The sequence below is a fragment of the Panulirus ornatus genome, chromosome 21, assembly GCF_036320965.1.
Source record: "Panulirus ornatus isolate Po-2019 chromosome 21, ASM3632096v1, whole genome shotgun sequence".
NCBI classification, from domain to species: domain Eukaryota; kingdom Metazoa; phylum Arthropoda; class Malacostraca; order Decapoda; family Palinuridae; genus Panulirus; species Panulirus ornatus.
In genome coordinates, this window is record NC_092244.1 from 5422636 (window position 1) to 5443404 (window position 20769).

The window sequence follows — 20769 nt, forward strand, 5'->3', positions numbered from 1 at the left end:
TAACAGAGCATCCTCGTATGTCTTGATCCATTGATGAATATATGGATGTGTTTCATAAATGTTATCATAGACCATCGAAAAATTGCATGTGTGTGGGGGGGGGGGGCGGCTTATATATTCAGGAACACTTATGTAATCACAACATACCACACTCAATACCTTAAATGCATTTTGGGCACGCTTATTATTGTACCTGCGTGCACATCATCATAGAACGCAAAGTACACTTTCGCATGCGTGAACACACGCACGTGTATGACTACATTGTATAGAACGAATTTATAAAGCAGATGTTTAGAAATTGTACTCATACCGCCAAATAAATGTTCCTTGACCGACTGGTTGAGCTATTGAATGTAGCTAAGACTGTATATTATGCAGTTCGCAACAAAATAAGCACATGGCATCTGCGCGACGCGACCGTAGTTGCAACCATCAAGTATAGAACCAGAGGTTACCGTGTCAGTCACTTCCAGGCCACTGGCGTGTACTGATGTACACCGCTCTGGTCTCTAGTACGGCAGCAACTGGCCTACTGAGCTTACCTGTAGAGCGAAGCACTAAGCGTAAGTATTATTCAGACAAATTTTAAGATTATTTAGAGTGCCTGTCTATGACAATTTTTACAGGTATTACTTTGCTCATAGTGCTAAAAAGGAAATATATAGTTAATTTACATCCATGAAAGTAATGATTAGCGAAGTGGAGACTGCGCGATGGTATGTGATAAAATGTCCCTGATGTGGTAGGAATCTGAAATACATTTGTTGAAAGAAACGGTGACTAAATATAAGTGGCCTTTATAACGAAACGCTTAGGATCATATCAAGTGCCCAAAACGTAGTGGTAAGTAGACAAGATTTAAGAAATCCTTTTTTCGTTCTGAAGGAGTATGTAACTATAAACCTTACATTAGTTTGACCTGGGAATCGTATCATATAACACCCTTATGTGTTAGTTGGAGAAAACTGCTGTATTGTTGACGTCTGTTTCTCGAGATCAATTATGTTTCTGCGAATCGAATTTATCACTAGATTTACCATAGAATCATATAGAGGTTTTCTGCTGGGGGATACTTGACAGCTTACGATTTTGTTGAATTTTTTTTTTTTTAAGTTCCATCATCAGAGGTGACAGGTCGTGAGGTTACTATACAATAATGCCGCACAGAACTTGTGCTGCTGGGAATAGTTACTGGTAATGCTCCATGTGTCTTATGCTGCTGGTAATAGTGATTGATAATGCGTTTCATATCATGCTTCTGGAAACAATGATTGGTAAAGCTGCTTATCTTTTGTTACTGGAAATTCTAATTTATCTACAAGTAATTGTTATCTTTTACTGGAAATTACTCATACCGCTGACGAACAGACCTACGATTGGAGACTTCAAGGATGAGAAAAATAGTGATCTCTTTCGCAAGAAACTGAGGATTGTAAATCCAAAGACGATATTAGCGGCTGCCTCTCTGAAAACAAGCTTGTTCGTACAAACAGTGCCATATGGATTTGCTGAGTGGTATGTCTGGAATGGTGGATAAAGGCGCGCGTAAACTTCCATTTATCGTATTGATCCCCGGAGAAAAAAATATGAGAGGTTGACCTTGTGAGATGGATTGTTGACCCCGTGTAGGGTGATGAGGGGCGAGGGTATTCCATGTGTTGTGGGATCGGGCCGAGGGGTGGCGTCTAGTGGGGAGGTCACCTTCGTGGAGCCCTTGGGGTGAAGACAACAGTTACGGCAGACTGTACCCTCATCATAAGCCTCACAGATTACTCTGGGTGGCTGACGGCACATTCCAGCATCAGTTTTTTCGGACACGTAAGGATCATTATTTACTCATCTCTGTGTGTGGAAAGTAATCGTCTTTCGTATATATATATATATATATATATATATATATATATATATAAAGAGAGAGAGGCAGCTAACGTTTGCCTCGCGCGTTAAACACAAACAGTTTTTGCTTGGCAGGATCAACCTTCAGGGTGCTCTTGGGGCTGGGGTACCCGCTATTTTCACCAGGAGTTAGCCTCCGTTAGCAGGTCACAGCGGAGCTTATCTGTGTCTTGGGGGAGGGGGGGTGAGGTACAGTGTTGTTTTTCTGGAGATGGGGTCCATTATCCAGTGACGAATGAGTCAAGTGGTGGTCGTTACAACAGGTGCCTGGGGGCTGGAGAGAGAACATCAACTCATTTTCTTTACGTTCTTCACTATTGGAGGCCCTACATTTTTTAACCGGCGTCTACTTAGAAAAGATATAATGAAAAAAGGAGATTTCATATACTATATATATATCTTTCTTTCTTTAAACTATTCGCCATTTCCCGCGTTAGCGAGGTAGCGTTAAGAACAGAGGACTGGGCCTTTTTTGGAATATCCTCACCTGGCCCCCTCTGTTCCTTCTTTTGGAAAATTAAAAAAAAAACGAGAGGGGAGGATTTCCAGCCCCCCCGCTCCCTCCCCTTTTAGTCGCCTTCTACGACACGCAGGGAATACGTGGGAAGTATTCTTAATCCCCTATCCCCTACATATATATATATATATATATATATATATATATATATATATATATATATATATATGTATATTGTGTGTGTGTGTTTGTGTCAGGTAAATATGAAATGCATTGATTTGTAAGCATTTCTCTTATTCGACCCATTATGTTCCAAAATTATTTTGAATAACGAGTATGCACTCACCCAGAACTTTCCCACTCCTAACGACTCCATCGTATCCCTGCTTCCTACTGAAGCGCAGACTTGAAAGTGTAGGATCGTCGTGAAGGAGGTCCATGGGTTTATATATATATATATATATATATATATATATATATATATATATATATATATATATATATATATATATATGTGTGTGTGTGTGTGTGTGTAACCTACTTGTATACTGGTGAAAAAGCAAAAAATTGTATCGTGAATTTATAATTATGAATACGATAATATTGATAATAATTGATATAGGTCAAGTGTCTCGCTGGTCCATTGATGAAAGTGCTGACTAGAAGAAGTCGGCGAATGTAGGTTATGTGCTAGATAACAGAGACCTACAACTCTTTCTTTCCGGGTAGAAGGTCAGTTTGAAGTAAACCCTCTGTTTATATCACGACCACAAACCTCGGTTCCAAAACAAGACACGGAGAGCGGCTATTTTTTCTCCGCGCCTAGAGCGGTTCTATGGTCACTGGTTATTTTCAGGATTAAGACGCGTCTCGCCAGGACTCCTGCGTTATGTGTTGTTGGGTGGACGTGAGATGGCACATCTGTTATGTTTAAAGAAGTGAGGGAATTTCGTAGCTAGTGCAGGAGGTTAAATACCGAGACACGCAGGATACTTGTCCGATGTGGGGGTGAGCGTCCGCGGCAGCATTGGCAAATCACTTACCATCAGTGGCATAGAATTTGCTTTATTTCTGTTACTTTGTTGCGTAACGGAGATTTCAGTTGAAAATTACTTTTAATTCGTCTTGCTTACATGGATGGCTGTGAAAAGGAGTAACTGATAAAAGTACGAGCACTAAGCAGAGCGCAGCATATGTGGATAGATCTATCCTGTGGCATGAGATTTGGGGCGGGTAGTGCGCAGTAGGAAGCGACAGGAACTCCCGCCCTGGAGCTTAGAGGTTAATGCCGCTCCTCGCTACCCAAACGTTTGCCTCCGCACTTGACTCATATATTTGAATATGTTTTCTAGTACGTTAGAAATTTTATTGACTTTCTTCCCTGGTCCATTAAACTTTTGTGGTTGGACCGCTTTACTATGATCAGGTTTCTCAAGGTGGAGACTTTTTGCTATATCGCGAAAGGAGCATAGATTAGGTGCTTAAATTTAGGTATGGTTGGGTTACGCGTAAGGATGTAAAGATGACATTCAGAAAGTATGTAACTTTCATAATGCCTAGGAAAATTTAAAGTAAGGAAAATGTAAATGATAAAAGGAAAGTTAGGCAGAATTGATTTATTTAACTAGGGCATGTCTTGAAAAGTAGGTTTAGGTTACTAAGTCTAAGGTATGTAGGGCATACAGTATATACAGTACAGCCTGATAAATTTGGTTAGGTGAAACTTGCATTAGGTGACGTCAGGAAAAGCAAGGCCAGGTAAACATTTGACTTTAGAAAAGGGATAGCATATGAAACAAGTGCACTTTCGTGTAATAATCATCATCAGGGGAGATGCAAGAAAGAAATATAACAGTTGATATACAATACATGCACATAGACGCACACACATCATAACACTGTATGACTTCTGGTCCCGACCGGTGGACTTATCCAGCTCCCTGAACTCCTAGAGCAGAAAGTAAATATATGTTCACGAAGTTAGGGAGTTTCTTGGAGACATTAATGTAACGTGTAGCTGGGAAAGGTTCTTTGCACCCAAAATGAGATAATCACCCAGGGGGCTTCACCCAGTTTTTTTTTTTCTTTATTTCTTCAAAGGATGAACAAAATAGTCATTTGTCGTGTACCACCTCGTTTTCCTTCACTAACGTAATCTAGTAAACGGGTTGCCGTGATTTAAGCGATGACAAATTAGGCAACTGAGTTTGTTCTATAGTGTATTTCACTTCGCTACATGTTAAACCAACTCGAAGGTTGTCTTGATACAACGTTAGCTACAGCGGTGGAAAGCAAAGATATGAAGCAGAATCCGCTGACAAATCAGCCAGCAGGGGTGGGATGCCTAAGGCCTGCGTGGCGGTCCGTCACGGACCACGAGCGATGCTTCACACACTGGTGAGAAGCGTTTGGACGCCCCTCGCTGCTCGACCCTCTTAAACGGTTTGCTAGCCAGACTTGCTGATTCGCTTTCCCGTTATCCGGAGTGACTTTATAAATACAGTGAGTTTGTGTGGGCCTTTCATGTATTTTTCATTTTATATATATATATATATATATATATATATATATATATATATATATATATATATATATATATATATATATCGCCACCCCCTGCGTCAGCGAAGTAGCGCCCGGAAACACGAAAAAAGGCCACATCCGGTCACACTCAGTCTTCATAAGGTCTTCTTTTAGCTTGTTCTGTTTGTCCATTCTTTTTTTTTCCATAAAACTACTTTCCCTTCTCGTACCAGATTAGTTTCATGTCCTGTAAATGAACGTTCCCATCAGGCTGCGAAGTATTCCTTATTGCCATCCTTGTCGAATTCACTGACGAGTCTGAAAGATGTAATCATGTCTGTCTGTCCTTAACCCGTCTTCTGCTGTAGGTCAGGCCCAGTCTCCTAGGTCAGACACCTTCCCTCAGCTGCCCCGTGTGAGCAGGTTGGACAAGGTCCCGTCAAGGCCATATGCCTTACACTGGTGCAGATCCTTCTCGGGTTTTCCTGTATCTAATGATTCCGATGCTTACATATATATATATATATATATATATATATATATATATATATATATATATATATATATATATATATATATATATATATATATCTTTCATACTGTTCGCCATTTCCCGCGTTAGCTAGGTAGCATTAAGAAGAGAGGAGGGCCTTTGAAGGAATATCCTCACTTGGACCCCTTCTCTGTTCCTTTTTTTTTTTTTTTATTTTCCAAAAGAAGGAACAGAGGGGGCCAGGTGAGGATATTCCAAAAAAGGCCCAGTCCTCTGTTCCTAACGCTACCTCGCTAATGCGGGAAATGGCGAATAGTTTAAAAGAAAGAAAAAAAAAAAATATATATATATATATATATATATATATATATATATATATATATATATATATATATATATATATACACACACACACACACACACACACACACACACACTTGATCACCGTTTGCAAGGTAGAGACAGGAACAAACGAAGAAAGGCTGCATTTTCTCTCATCCATTCTTTAGCTGTCATGTGTAATACAACGAAACCACAGCTCCTTATCCACAACCAGGCCTCACGGACCTTTCCATGGTTTCCCCCGGCCGCTTCACATCCCCTGGTTCAGTCCATTCACAGCACGTCGATACCTGTATTGCGCATTGTTGCAATGCACTGGTGTTCCGTGCATGCCTTTCACCCTCCAGCATGTTCACAGACAACGGCACTCGAAATCTTGTACGCTTCCATTCTTCCATCTCCAGTTTGGTCTCTCCCTTCTTGTTCCTCCCACTTCTGACACATATATCCTCTTTTGTCAACCTCTCCTCTCATTCTCATTAATGTATATATGTATGTATATGAATGACAGGAAGCAGAGGGAGAGAGATTTCTAAAGGGAATGATACTCAAATAAAACCGAGAAACTGACGCCCTAACAAGTGGAATGTCACAGCGTTTCTGATAGCGTTAACAGCACCAGGAAAACAGATTTTTTTTCTTTTAGAAAACTAGAACATAATTACCAGACGATTCCGTGTCATATGAACATTTACAGAACGTTCGTCGTGTGCATGTCGCACGCAGATCTGGTCTCCATCGAATGCGGAAACATGCAAATTTCACTCTCAACCAAAGAGAAATTTTGTGCTCCAGTTAAGTGAATTGTTTAAAAGAATTATTCGCGTCAACCAGACATGGAAAGGCTAGACCTATATTCCTTCAATACGGGGTCTCGTTTTGTAATGAAAGTTTTTCACGTACAGTTACACCGTCGCGGCATCTGAGTTTAGTTTCCCCAACTTGAATTGGGTCACGGTTGGTAGTATATGAAGATACTTCAGCATTCTGTAGTCATCTAATTGTGCTAAATTAGAATACACAGGAAGATGAAATCTGTGTAAGGGGTTTCATCATTTCTCTTTGCCTAAGATGTAAAGATGCACTTGAATATCTCTGTTTTCATATTTCCAGCACATTCTGCCTGCAATTTAGTTCACTAATTGTGGAAGACTGCATAAATAATGAAACTTATTACCCATGTTAATGAAAGTTTGTCATTAAAATATGAGAGATTCAAACATGAAATTTTCATAATTTTTAAACAAGGATTGCATCTGTCGAAGCATCAACGTGAGCTTGCCATATTTACATTGACCGAATAGATACATTCAACGTAATACTTAACAAAGCCCTTTTTGATGGATTTTAATTAATCTCTTTCAAAAGAAATTGTTCTCTTGGATATATTGATGAAGTGGTTGTTCGTTAAGTCTACCAGAGAGTTCTTGTTAAGCTGGATATACCGATCTGGTCACACTTATATGCCCAACTTGATTCTCGCACGAGTCCACGCCACGGGCCCTCTCAGGAGGTTTTCCAGGGAGGAGGAAGTGGGATGAAGCCAAATCACTGGGATGAGTATTTAAAGTGATGATGATAGAGTCAAGGGGATGTGGGTAGCTTTCCCATACTGAAATTTAAATGATTGAAAGTTTTAAAGGTTTGCTCGAGACATATCATTTATATATATATATATATATATATATATATATATATATATATATATATATATATATATATATATATATATATATATATATATATATATTTTTTTTTTTTTTTTTTTTTATACCTCGTCGCTGTCTCCCGCGGTTGCGAGGTAGCGCAAGGAAACAGACGAAAGAAATGGCCCAACCCCCCCCATACACATGTACATACACACGTCCACACACACGCAAATATACATACCTACACAGCTTTCCATGGTTTACCCCGGACGCTTCACATGCCCTGATTCAATCCACTGACAGCACGTCAACCCCTGTATACCACATCGCTCCAATTCACTCTATTTCTTGCCCTCCTTTCACCCTCCTGCATGTTCAGGCCCCGATCACACAAAATCCTTTTCACTCCATCTTTCCACCTCCAATTTGGTCTCCCTCTTCTCCTCGTTCCCTCCACCTCCGACACATATATCCTCTTGGTCAATCTTTCCTCACTCATTCTCTCCATGTGCCCAAACCATTTCAAAACACCCTCTTCTGCTCTCTCAACCACGCTCTTTTTATTTCCACACATCTCTCTTACCCTTACGTTACTTACTCGATCAAACCACCTCACACCACACATTGTCCTCAAACATCTCATTTCCAGCACATCCATCCTCCTGCGCACAACTCTATCCATAGCCCACGCCTCGCAACCATACAACATTGTTGGAACCACTATTCCTTCAAACATACCCATTTTTGCTTTCCGAGATAATGTTCTCGACTTCCACACATTTTTCAAGGCTCCCAAAATTTTCGCCCCCTCCCCCACCCTATGATCCACTTCCGCTTCCATGGTTCCATCCGCTGACAGATCCACTCCCAGATATCTAAAACACTTCACTTCCTCCAGTTTTTCTCCATTTAAACTCACCTCCCAATTGACTTGACCCTCAACCCTACTGTACCTAATAACCTTGCTCTTATTCACATTTACTCTTAACTTTCTTCTTCCACACACTTTACCAAACTCCGTCACCAGCTTCTGCAGTTTCTCACATGAATCCGCCACCAGCGCTGTATCATCAGCGAACAACAACTGACTCACTTCCCAAGCTCTCTCATCCCCAACAGACTTCATACTTGCCCCTCTTTCCAAGACTCTTGCATTTACCTCCCTAACAACCCCATCCATAAACAAATTAAAAACCATGGAGACATCACACACCCCTGCCGCAAACCTACATTCACTGAGAACCAATCACTTTCCTCTCTTCTTACACGTACACATGCCTTACATCCTCGATAAAAACTTTTCACTGCTTCTAACAACTTGCCTCCCACACCATATATTCTTAATACCTTCCACAGAGCATCTCTATCAACTCTATCATATATATATATATATATATATATATATATATATATATATATATATATATATATATATATATATATATATATATATATATAAACCTTATGTCTTGTAAGAACTTCAGTCTGTCCATAACAAAAATGAATGCATGTACCTAAAACATGTATTTGTGTAGACGCTATATACATGATTTTTTTTTTTATTTTCCGTGGGGTTAGTGTCCCCTCACCCCATTTGCCGGTAATACCAGAATTAAGGTTACTTTCGACATCTGTCGCGAACTTTTCCCGATATCTTGTGAGATGTCTCGTGTGACACGGACTGAGGGGGCTGGCTGGTTGTGTATGAGGGAGCGAAATAGTATATAGAACATCCAGCGATTTCTCTCATTAAGAAAGCGTGGAGCACGTTGCATTTTCTAGAGCGATGATACATAAACTTGGGAGTACAATGTGTAGAGGGAAAACTAACCGTAAATTGTAAAGGGAAGCAGAACACAGCAGTGTATGGTGTTATTAAACGAGCCAAGTCGACGTGCTGGAAGGCGTGGGATTTGAAGTTGCCGAGTTCACAATATTGTTGTTGATAACTGTTCCAACGGCACTCGCCTCTCTCTCTCTCTCTCTCTCTCTCTCTCTCTCTCTCTCTCTCTCTCTCTCTCTCTCTCTCTCTCTCTCTCTCTCTCTCTCTCTCTCTCTCTCTCTCTAGTCGAGTTGGGATCTTAGCTATTTTTCATATGATTTCCATGAGAGATTCGTTTACAAACTCATGATGTGTGGTTGGTTATTCGGGCTTTAACCATCTCATCCACAGAGCTCGTCAGGTTCCACCATCCGAGAAGTTCCTTAACACCTTCTTCAGAATGTTATAAATAATTCTAGACTACATACACTCCCGCTATGTATATATATGGCCCCAGAGGGAAAGATAGTGATGTACTAGGTGAAGATGACAGCCACCGTGCGCCTGTGGGTCCTCAACCCTGGAGTACGTAGTGTGCGCGATGCTCGTGGCTATCTGCTGTGGGGACGCTATTAAGGCGGTAGCGGTCTCAAAGATCGACCCAGTTACGGTAAATTTGATTCACGAGACACCGTGCGGGCGGCCGGAACACCCTGGATGGATGGTCTTGCGTATGACATTTCCTGAGCACGGATGTTGGAAGGGAACTTGATTCCCTATATGGCCTTATGATATACTGTTATGGTGCAAAATAGTCGTAATTTTTTCAGTTGTTGATGGATTTTCCTCCTTTATTGTTACCTTTGTCGTTTTCCATAGACTTCATCGCTGATTCCAAACAACCGGTCTCAGTTTTTCTTTAATGAACGGCTTATAGATTTTGGTAGATATTTGGAAAAAAAAAAGATGATTGCAGTGTACTCATGACATGTTTTTATCAATATATCATAATATGTATACCTATCTGTTAGTATGCTGTTAGTGGAGGGAGTTCAACACTCATGGGACCCTAAACTCTAGATTTTTCTCTATAATTAAACTTTTAAAAGTTTTGTGCTAAACTAGAATTATCAACTGTATCATTTAGAGTATTTCGTTCCCATGTTCATGTGTATGGTTACAGCGATGGCATCTCCTGAAATCAGTTTCTTGATATGATAAGACATTTCTGGTATAACGAAAACAGCTGAACGTGCCAAGAGCTCTTCTCCCCAGGTAGCGGAGGAGCCAAGGAGCGCACATCACCGCCATTTTTCCACAGAAGGGCTGTGGACCGTAAGAGAACGTCTTCTCTCTAATTCACAGCACAGCAACAGCACAACTCCCGGGCCCAGTACCGTTACAGCAGAACATACAAGTCACTAATGCTGTGAAACAGAAAACATAGTCGTTCTACTCAGTGCAGTTACAAAACACGTTAACACTTTTGTTACTGTCAATAAACTCCAGAACGGACTAATTACCTCAATACAAAGTGCCACAGTAAGTTCAGGAAATGGTTTGTTTCTAACTTAACCTGACAGCGCGGCAGAACGCTAGGGGCCTAGTCACCACCGCGGCAGAACGACCTGTCATTTATTCCACGATTAATCCATCAATAAAAGGTTTTATAGTACCTTCCACACCGCATAGCTGACAGCAGCCACCACAATCTAATGACGGTGGCGCGGGGGACGGTTCAAAAGCTATTGACAGTTGATCTCGTTGCTTCGCGGGTGAGGGAGCATTGGCGGGGCACGCAACACACGGAGTTGGATCCGCTACAGGGAAAGCCTCCAGCTTACGTGATTGGAATGAAAGGTGGTGATAGGGAGTTGCAGCCTGTGACAGCCTTGTGTTTGGGGTTTATAGCACATTACAGTTTTATTAGCAGTATGAACCGTTTATTGCGCAAGTAGCGTAACGTTTTGTAAAATTCTGTTCAGAATATCAGTTGTGTAATATATATATATATATATATATATATATATATATATATATATATATATATATATATATATATATATATATATATATATATATATATATATATATATATATATATATATATATATATATATATATATATATATATATATATATATATATATATATATACATATATATATATATATATATATATATATATATATATATATATATATATACAAGTCTAAACACGTCAAAAAACAGAACGGTTCCAGAACTGACAATCATGCCATGCACACGCCTCTCTCCCTGCCTCACCACGTGCGCCTCGTACATGCCTGGTAGGCTACACCAGCTGCCGTGACTGGCGCGCGCGCGCACACACACACACACACACACACACACACACACACACACACACACACACACACACACACACGAGAAAAGGGTGGACTTTAAATTTCCCCACCATCGGAGAAAGGAGTGAGGGGTAACTTGATCACAACCTATGAATTTTTGTGTATGTTAAGCTGATGAATATCTGTAATATGTCTTTTTTTCAGCTAATTGTAATATAAAAAACTAATGATCATTCATATTTTGATAACTAAAAATTTTTCTAATGATAAAGTTTTTGGAGTATAGTTAGTAAAGTTTTTGGAATATGACTAGGAAGTTTTTTGGAATACAACTAGGAAAGATTTTGGAATATAGTTAGCACAGTTTTGGAATATATCTAGTAAAGTTTAATTATGATGATAGGAAACATTATTTTAGTTATTACACTTATCATCATCAACTTCACCATTATTGTCTATTACCATTATACTTACTGTCAACAGTAATGATGTAAGTAGTGTTACAGATGACTCATGATTCCTGTAATTTCCCAGGGTGCACTGAGGAGTAAGCTACAGGCTATCAACAACACACCTGTACCCACCAGTTGACTGTAACACCACCACACTGCATCATCAGTTGAAGCCTTCCTAGTGGTGTCCTGAGTCCACTGAAAGTGACCAGTCCAATGAGGGCGTCCAGCATACTGTTCAGTGAAGTCTGTGTGATGTACTGAAGTCCACTGAAGCCATGTAGTACTGAAGTATTACAGTACTAAGCACATCCCCCACCTACCTGTGAAGACTTCAAACCGACATAGAAGAAAGGAGGACTAACTTTGGCTTTGATACCAATTCAGTAAGATGGAAAGGTGTAGCCTTACTTACGGGTTGTACACAGAATCTCTGTGGTCTAGCGTCTTCATGGTTTACAAGTGAGGGAATACAGGAGGGTTGGCAAGTCTTGTGGTAGTAGATAAACCTGGATATTCCTATATTAGTCACTGCAAGTGTGGTATATTTCCAGATCTCTGTTATTGTTTTCAAAGAGCTTTTGCATTTAAAGAGGAGTTTGATTTATCTTTGTAAATCAGATAAAATGTGATAGAATTCATTGATGGTGATCTTCAAAGCAATTTTTTAGATAAGCGTTTCTAATGTCTTAACCATAAGACTCAAGGAAACTCAATCTGAGTAATGATACCAATGAGGCTGCTTAATAAGTGAGGTTATAACTAAACTGGCAAACATTTTTGTCATCAGATGGTATACAGGTTCACAGTGCAGACTACCTTAGGCTCCTCCAACAGTGACAACACAAATTAACTCATCACATGCTTATGTAGAATTATTGCTCATATCTACGATGAAAAGATGATGATATATTTGAGATGGCATTACTTTGGACTATGAGTTTATTTCAAACTGATTCACATCTGAAATTCACATGTACGTATATATTTATGTGCTGGAAATGAGAGAAGAATTTGCCTCTACACGTGAGAATAAAAGTGGACCAAAAAAAAAAAAAAATATTTGCTCTGTTTTGTTATGAGAAATCCAGGAAACATTATAGATTTTTTCTTGGAAATGTAAACTTTCATAATAACCAGCAGAGAGTAATTCATTTCTGCAAATATCAGGTGACAAGAATAATAAATAAATATTCAGAAAGTCTGTCATCACAGGAATCATGCTGACCACCAGTTTAAGGAAATGAAACCTGGAAGTACCACTGAGACACTGGAATAGGTATTGCTGTGGGTGATGGTGACGTCAGGAAGGTGAACCATTATATTCTGTTTGACGAAAATAGATTTTAGATCATGTTATTTAGACATGTCAGTACAGCCACTATGATATACTCTTTCTAATTGATGTTGATGATGAGAACTTTAATGACCCCATAAAGAACTGTACAGGTTATCAGCTGTATGACTTCAGTGCTAAGACAAGAAATGATGCACAACTTGTAATTGCACAGAGTGTGAAAGTTGTTGAATTACTGATGCTTAACACCTGGCTTATAACTCTTATCACCTGTCACCAGTATGCTTTCACCGTCACTACACACTCACGCACTAAAGTGGTCATAGCTAAGAGTGTGTCACTCTTCAACAATATCCGCAGAAAGGCTACAACAGTCGTGAATAACAAGATAAGTGACTGATAAGACGAAGAAACAGATTATAGCAGCTTCTGAGGCAGCGGTCGTGAAGAAAAACGACCTCCAAACAGCAGCTGGTGTGCGTAATCAGTGAACTAGTCACGAAGCGACTACACGAACCCATCATTCTCAAAGAACCAGTGAATGGATCCACGTATCTATTACGGCCAGAGAGATTTTAGACCGTAACTTCAAAGGATCGGAAGCCTGTGACTTTAGAGAAGCAGTGCCCTTCAAGAACAAGTAACTCTTAAGAATCAAGAGACCTTCAGTAAGTGATGATAACATACCAGTAATCCACAGCTTTGCAAATCTGCTGATACACAAGTACCAGTGATCCCCTAAGAGCAGTGGCCTCTAGTGCCAGTGATAGTCAAGAATCGGTGACTTCCCAGAGACCACCAGAGTCCATGAACCAGTGATATTTGGAAACCAACAAACCTCAGTAATTGTCATCTTTTTTAGATGCTTACTGAAGTGTGTCATCATGCTGAAGGTTGGAAGCCTCTTCTTGCTCTGCCTGGTACGTAAGTCTGTTTTGTAGTTAGATAACAGTAAAACTATTTACATAAAAAAGTATTGAAAGTACTTAAAGTAGTATGTCGCTGCTGACCAAGAAATTGCGTTTTGAAATGATCAGTCAAGTTGAGAGAGGCATTATAACATTTATTTAGCTAACTCATTTTATTGATGTACTTCAAGAGGGATTAAATGCATCAGAACTCCATTTCTTCTTTCGCCATTATTTCTTTTTATACTGCCCTCTACTTCTCTAAACTGATTCTCCAGATAATCATTTCTGATGTATACTTTTGTTCCGTCAGCTGGTTCTCAGACCGTTACTCTGTGATAAAGAGTTAACATATCAAATGATACGTTACAGCCATGTGAGGGAATATCAAATGAAAGTGGTAATTTTTATAGATAAACTGTTGACCTTTTCTTTATTAACAGGTCCTCAGCACCTCTGCTGTTGTGTTGTCTAGTGTCATCCATTCCTCTTATGTTGGGAAAACTTTCTTTGGTTTTCACACTAGGCATTTTGGGGTCCTATATTCTCACGGGCAAGGCCAACCAGCTACAGTAGCACCAAGCATAACTCGACAGGGTTCACGAAAGTCCATTCTTGCTTTCGATTTGAATGAACTAGATTCACCCACTTCATTCATATCGGTCAAACATTGTTTCACTCCTGCCTACATTAATCATTACATTTTCCTTCTTTCCAGGTGGCAGCAGTTGCTGGAGATGAGAACCGACAGGAAGAAATTCAGGACATTAATCTTGGTGTGGAGGTTGATGCTGGTGTTAATCAGAAGGATCAGGTTCGTGACACTCCTAGAATTCGTGATAGTCGTGGTGTACACGTTCAGGTCAGTAGTGGTATGAATGTTCAAGCTGGTGGGAATGTGAATGTTGAAGGTGTGGATGTCCAGGACGCGTATGGCGAGAACGTTCGGAGCAGAAGTGAGGTCAGCATTAGGGCTGGTAATGTGGAGGTTCAGGTCAGGGATGGTGTGACCCCTCAGGATGTGGCAGACCAGGATGTTCAGTATGGTGAGGATGTAAACAATAGTGGAGGCAGAGTCCAGGATGATGGTGATGGTGTCTATGTCCAGGACACTGCTGCTGTGAAGATATGGGGAAAACGAAATGATGAGAATGTTAGAGTGAGCGGGATAAAAGGTAGATATTCCTTACGTAAGAAGAGAGAGGCTACAGAGGAAGAAACGACTGATGATGAAAGCGCAGCAGAAGGTGATGAAGATGTAGTGGAAGAACTCCCAGAGCCAGAAGGTTTGGCCTGGATCAACCCCATGCAGCTGGCAAATCAAGGGGTCGCTATGGAGAAGGTGCCATCCCTGGCCAACTTAATGGGGTTGCAGGTGGTGAAGTACAGAGAACCACAGCCACCCTTCCAGATGCCCAAGGGTCATCCTAGGCGTTCTCCTAATATCCACCAACAGCTCCCTGGCGCACCGATACCAAAACCCTTTTCCAGGTTTGACAAAGGAATTCATCCTTTTGGCAACTCTTTTCACGATAGTTTTGACAGGTATTACAAGTCTTTCAACAAGAAAGATCTGCGAAACCAACCAGGTGGCAGTAGCTACAACCGTCCACCATTGAAGACCAGCGGCTATAATGATCCGTCATCTCGCAGTCCCCCACGGCACCCAGCTGGAACCAGGTTCCAGAGTGGAGGTGGTTATCAGCATCAACCTCCAGCAAACGCCTTTCCAAGATCTCCTCATCCAAGTCTCAGTGACACTGCTGGTAGCCTCTTACAGCTCTTAGATCCCTTTAATTTATTCGGACATAATCAGTTTCCTCAGCTGCCACGCTACCCACTCCCTCCTCCAAATTATTATACTCCTCGGAATCAGCCTTTCCAGCCATCTAAACAAACCGAATCTCATCAAGCTGAGGTGAAAAATATTCGTGATTTGGATCCGAAGTATGAAATCATAGTGGATCCCAACCAAGAGGACCATAGGGGCTATCAGTTTAAAGAAGACTACCCACTGAGAGATGATCTGTACGTTGGCCAGGATGGAAACATTTACTTGAAGGATGATTCTGTTATGTCCACTAGCATCCCTGAACAAAAGGAGTTTGGAGATGATGACAGGCCGTCCCACAATCCAACACTCCAGGAACCGTCAACTTCAAGGCCTCAACGCCCACACTTGCAGCATCCAACTACCTTGCCAAAAGGACGGTTTGAGGAAGAGGACATTGGCAGCGTCGATTACGACTCCGGTGACGATTATGAAGAAGACTTGAACTATGTTCAACTCTTGAAGAACCACAACATGGACGAGTATTATTACGACGATTTTGAGACCCCTGTTCAGGACACATTTCCTAACAGTTACAGGAACAGTCCTCAGACACCTCAGAGACCTCCGACACACTTTGACGACCACTATCAAAATGGCTTCGCTCCAAGCCCACCATACAATCCGAATCTAGTTCACAATCCAACCAGCCCCTTACTGAACTATGGTTTCCTAAAATGGCTCTTCCCCTCATATGGTCGCGTGACCTTTCCAAATTACTTCTACAATCCAAGAGAAGTCCTGCTTCCTCGTTTTCAGTATCCATCGGGTCCCTGGTCGAATCCAGGCATCCCACCACGAACGGGGACACGACTTCACCTGTCTGGTACAAATTATAAACAGTTGCCACCTCGGCCATCTCACCCTCGAGCCCCAGTACGTAATCCACCATTTCTACCGCCCTCAGTGCCCGGCCTCTCACCGTCTCGGCCTCTGCCACATAATCCGTCACTCAGACCTTCGCTACGAACCCCATCACCATCCCCACCCTCACTACACAGTCCATCCCTTGACCATTCTTCAGTCCGTCGCCTGCCCGGCAGTAGAGGCAACACTCGCCAACACAACAACGCCAAAGGCACAGAGGGACACACCAAGACCCAGTTCCAAGGTGAAGCAGGAAGAGGCGACGGCTTCTACCCCGGCAATGGTTTTTTCGACTCGGATTTCCCAACGTTGTTTCATATGTCCCCATCCCAACAGAACAGAGATATGGCTCAGCTACCAAGACCCCTGGCACAAAATGCAACGGCGCCAGCTGATGAGCAATAAACAGACACTGACATGTGTTCCCGGTAATGGATCTGTTGCGAGTCATATTGAGAAGGCAAAATGATAAGTACCGGAAAGGCGACTCGTGTGGTATTTCAGATGCCTTAACAAAATGAGCATCACTGATAATGCTAGGTTGACTTAGTCTGCAGTGGTCTGCTCAGTTTTCCGAGAATAGCCATTGAGCATATTGATGACCATATTTGTACTGAAAATACCTTCACTATGACCCTCTCAAAACCACTTAGAGTTCCCCGTGTTTTTAAAAACATAACATGATCGAGAAGGCCTTCTGAAGACTTTCCCAGTTGTGAATGTTCCTTACCATCCCCCTACATCACTGGTGTAGGAGGAACATTCTGAAATAGTAATATTCAGACCTCACATTGTGCAAGGGAATTTATTGTTTAAAGACCACGACGAATTCCAAGTGGAGGGCCATATGATTGGAAAGTTTGAACTCAAGTCCTTTGGTTCTGCTTCGAAATGACAGTTGGTGGTTTAGGGTTTAATTCAACAATTAAGCCTAACGATGAACTTTTATACTGCTTTGCAGATTGCATTTCCAAGTGATGGTACACCGGGGGACACGGTTCTGAACTGTATTTACAAGTGATGATACATCATGGAATGTACAGGTGATTACACTACCCAGTATTTACAAGTGAATCTCGGAAATGTGATAATGAATTTTGTAAATGAAGCTGTGACCACGACCTTTGTAGAGAGGTCGAGTTGTGGGAAAACATGTGATGTATTGATATATTTGGAGACCATTTCTTATCAGAGGGCATTACATGTGGAAGACGTTTGAATTTTGATTAGATTCTGGAAATACGAGCACACAGCTCTAACATTGAACTTACAAAGTGACGCAGAAAATCTCGAAAACAACATTAATAAAGACAAGCTGTGCATCGAATTTACCAGGTCAGTCAGTGAACATGGTAGAATTAAGTTCAAAAGTGTAGGTTCAACGCAAATCGTGTATAAAGATCAAACACCAAATGCAAGTGAAAATGCATTACTGAACTTACAGTGGAAAGTAATACTAAAGTGATGAATGAGAATGAACTTAAGGTCTTTCATCACCGAAATTTCAAGCAAAAAAGCTTAGTTGTCATAACTGAGGCCAGAGTGAGGGGTACAAGTGAAACTGAACTGTGATTTAAAGATGTTACAGTTCACGTCAGTATAATGAAGGAATAGCCTGCCAGGTTATCACAAGGTGTTGATGTCGTCTACTGATTGTATGATGTATACCATTGTAATACAGTACATCATGGCTGATTATATGATGTATAACTGGCTGTATATGTTCTGTAGTACTGGTGCACAGGACCAGTTCCATGAAAATGTGCCCATAAGGTATACATAATCGTAGATGCACAGTACTTTTGGTATACATGGATTTAAGTACCTATATACTAGCACCAGTGTGCGTCTTCTGACACGTACATGTACACCCCTACGGGGACTTGTAGCAAGAGCGGACAGTACAGGTGTACCTATCCTCTCCACAGGTGTCATTAATGTGGCCAGAATTACTTCAAGGTCCCATATTTGTCGCTGTGTGTGAATAGTGGTGACCAGGTGTGGTGAAGTGTCTACTTGAATGTCTATTCTTCATTTCCATTATACAAGATAAGTCATTAACAAGGACATAAATATTCTGAAAGGTCTGTCCCAATATTGGTGACAGACAGATGAGCTGGCAGTAGTTACCTTGTGGTATCCAAAACACAGTTTACAGTTCTGTATGGATAAAGGTTCTTAAAACTTTTTGTTTTCCCTATTCATTCAGTATTAGATGCTGTGTCATAATAGATATATTCTATTTATTCATCTGAAAGGAAGTTATATGCTGTATGTTCAAGGTCCAAACCTTGACTGAGCCACCGCAATTATCTTCTGTAAGTCTTGCACGCAGTATTGGATATTTCTTGCAAATAAAAGTTCTTAACTTTTTATCCTTTTACTGACACCACAAATCTGCCACCGTGTGTATCTAGGGAGTATCAGTCGTGATTTTTGCTGAAGAAAAAAAACAAGCATGAAGTTGCTGTTGGCCAGGAAATAATCTGTCTCCCATACATTACACGTTATTGCCGTTTCCTGAGGATGGATCAAGGACATAATCTGCGCCTAAGATTTTATTAGTCTGCAAATTTTGCAAATCTACTTCAGATCCCGTTATTATTGTTGTCTTTGATGTATGACCACTCACTCACAACACCAAGACAACGTGGACAGTCGTGCAACGTAATTTCCCTTCTTTTGTTCTCATTATTACGTGTACCAGGTATTAACCTTTTCACAACGGTCTGCCGTTTGGTTTAGGCCACCCTCTAACCCCACACTTCAGCAGACGTGGTCAACATCTCTGGCAGCTCTTCCTCCCATCAAAACTTTCGCTGATATCCAATTCCATCCTGTCCACGTTTTGAGCACATTTTTATTCAGATACATTCGCGAAGTTCAATGCCACCTATTTTTAACACCTTGCTTCAGGGCTTCCCGCCCTCCTTGTGGCAGAAACTGAAGGTGCTCAGGAACATCGTTTTGTTGTCGCTCTTGTGCTGGCTCGTGCTGGGCGCGGAGGAGGGGAGCCTGCAGGAGGGTCTGGTGGAGTCCGGCGAGGCAGCAATCCCCTACATCTGGACGGACGCCGACGGCGTCCAGAGCCCACGGTTCCGCATGCCTCTGTACTTCACCAAGACGTTCTTCTTCGGCGTGAAAGCTGGAGGCCCTAGTGCACGCTTAGCGCTCTACAACGACCACCTGCAGACCCTAAAGGAGAACTCTGTTGACATTCAATTCGGTGTTGTCGAGAACGAGCTGGAGCTGATGCTGACGGGGATCAAGCTGAGGGAGAGCCGGGTCAGTGAACACAGGGTGACCTTGTCAGAAAAGCACTTCACCTGGTTCACTGTAGTCCTGACGAAAGACGTTGTGGCCCTCTACAATGAGACGTACCCCAGACTCATCCTCCTCTATCGCTGCCCCAAGCGATGGTATTTCCAGTGTAACTTCGATTATTACGGAGAGTATGTGATGAGTTCCCCTGGGAACTGGGCCTTGTGGGACGTGGCGGGTTGGACCTACACAGGAGCCCTGGCGAAGTGGAGGCGTTATGAAAAACTGGAGCCCATGCTTCAGAATGAGGTGGATGTACTGTTGAAGTGGTACTTAGAGCACCGGAGGGTAGCGGCACGACAGGTGGTCACCTCCCAGTACCACGGTCATTCCATTACGTGGAAATACGGCAAGATGTACAACGTGTCCCAGACGTTGCTACCACTGCGCAGTACCATCAGGTTCTTCGGCCGCGAGGTGCCTCCCCCAGACCCTAACGACCTTGACCACTTTGTCCGTACGAACGCGAACTCTAACGCCACCAGAGTGCAGGTTTTAGACGACTTCGGCAGGACGATTTGCTACGTGCTGACAACCGAGTAGGCCGCCATGACTTCCCTTCCCCTGTCTGTCCGTGGGACTACGGCCCATCCGCCAGGCTGGACGGTGGTGTACATTTCCCTGCTGGCCGATTACCGGTT

At 41.7% G+C, this 20769-nt stretch overlaps 1 protein-coding gene across 1 annotated transcript; it reads left to right on the top strand.

The window, feature by feature from the left end:
* Nucleotides 1-319: 319 nt before the first annotated feature.
* On the top strand, nt 320-19167 carry LOC139756300 (uncharacterized). Its single transcript, XM_071675591.1, has 3 exons — nt 320-566; nt 11987-14121; nt 14828-19167. Exons 2-3 carry the CDS (start codon nt 14086-14088, stop codon nt 17210-17212), a joined length of 2421 nt encoding a protein of 806 aa, XP_071531692.1. The 5' UTR covers nt 320-566; nt 11987-14085; the 3' UTR covers nt 17213-19167.
* Nucleotides 19168-20769: the final 1602 nt, after the last annotated feature.

Excerpts from the sequence above, each read along its gene's own strand:
- LOC139756300 (XM_071675591.1), top strand. The coding sequence starts at position 14,086 with ATGCTGAAGGTTGGAAGCCTCTTCTTGCTCTGCCTG. Across the intron at positions 14,122-14,827 it reads GCCTCTTCTTGCTCTGCCTG|GTGGCAGCAGTTGCTGGAGA; the intron begins GTACGTAAGTCT and ends CCTTCTTTCCAG.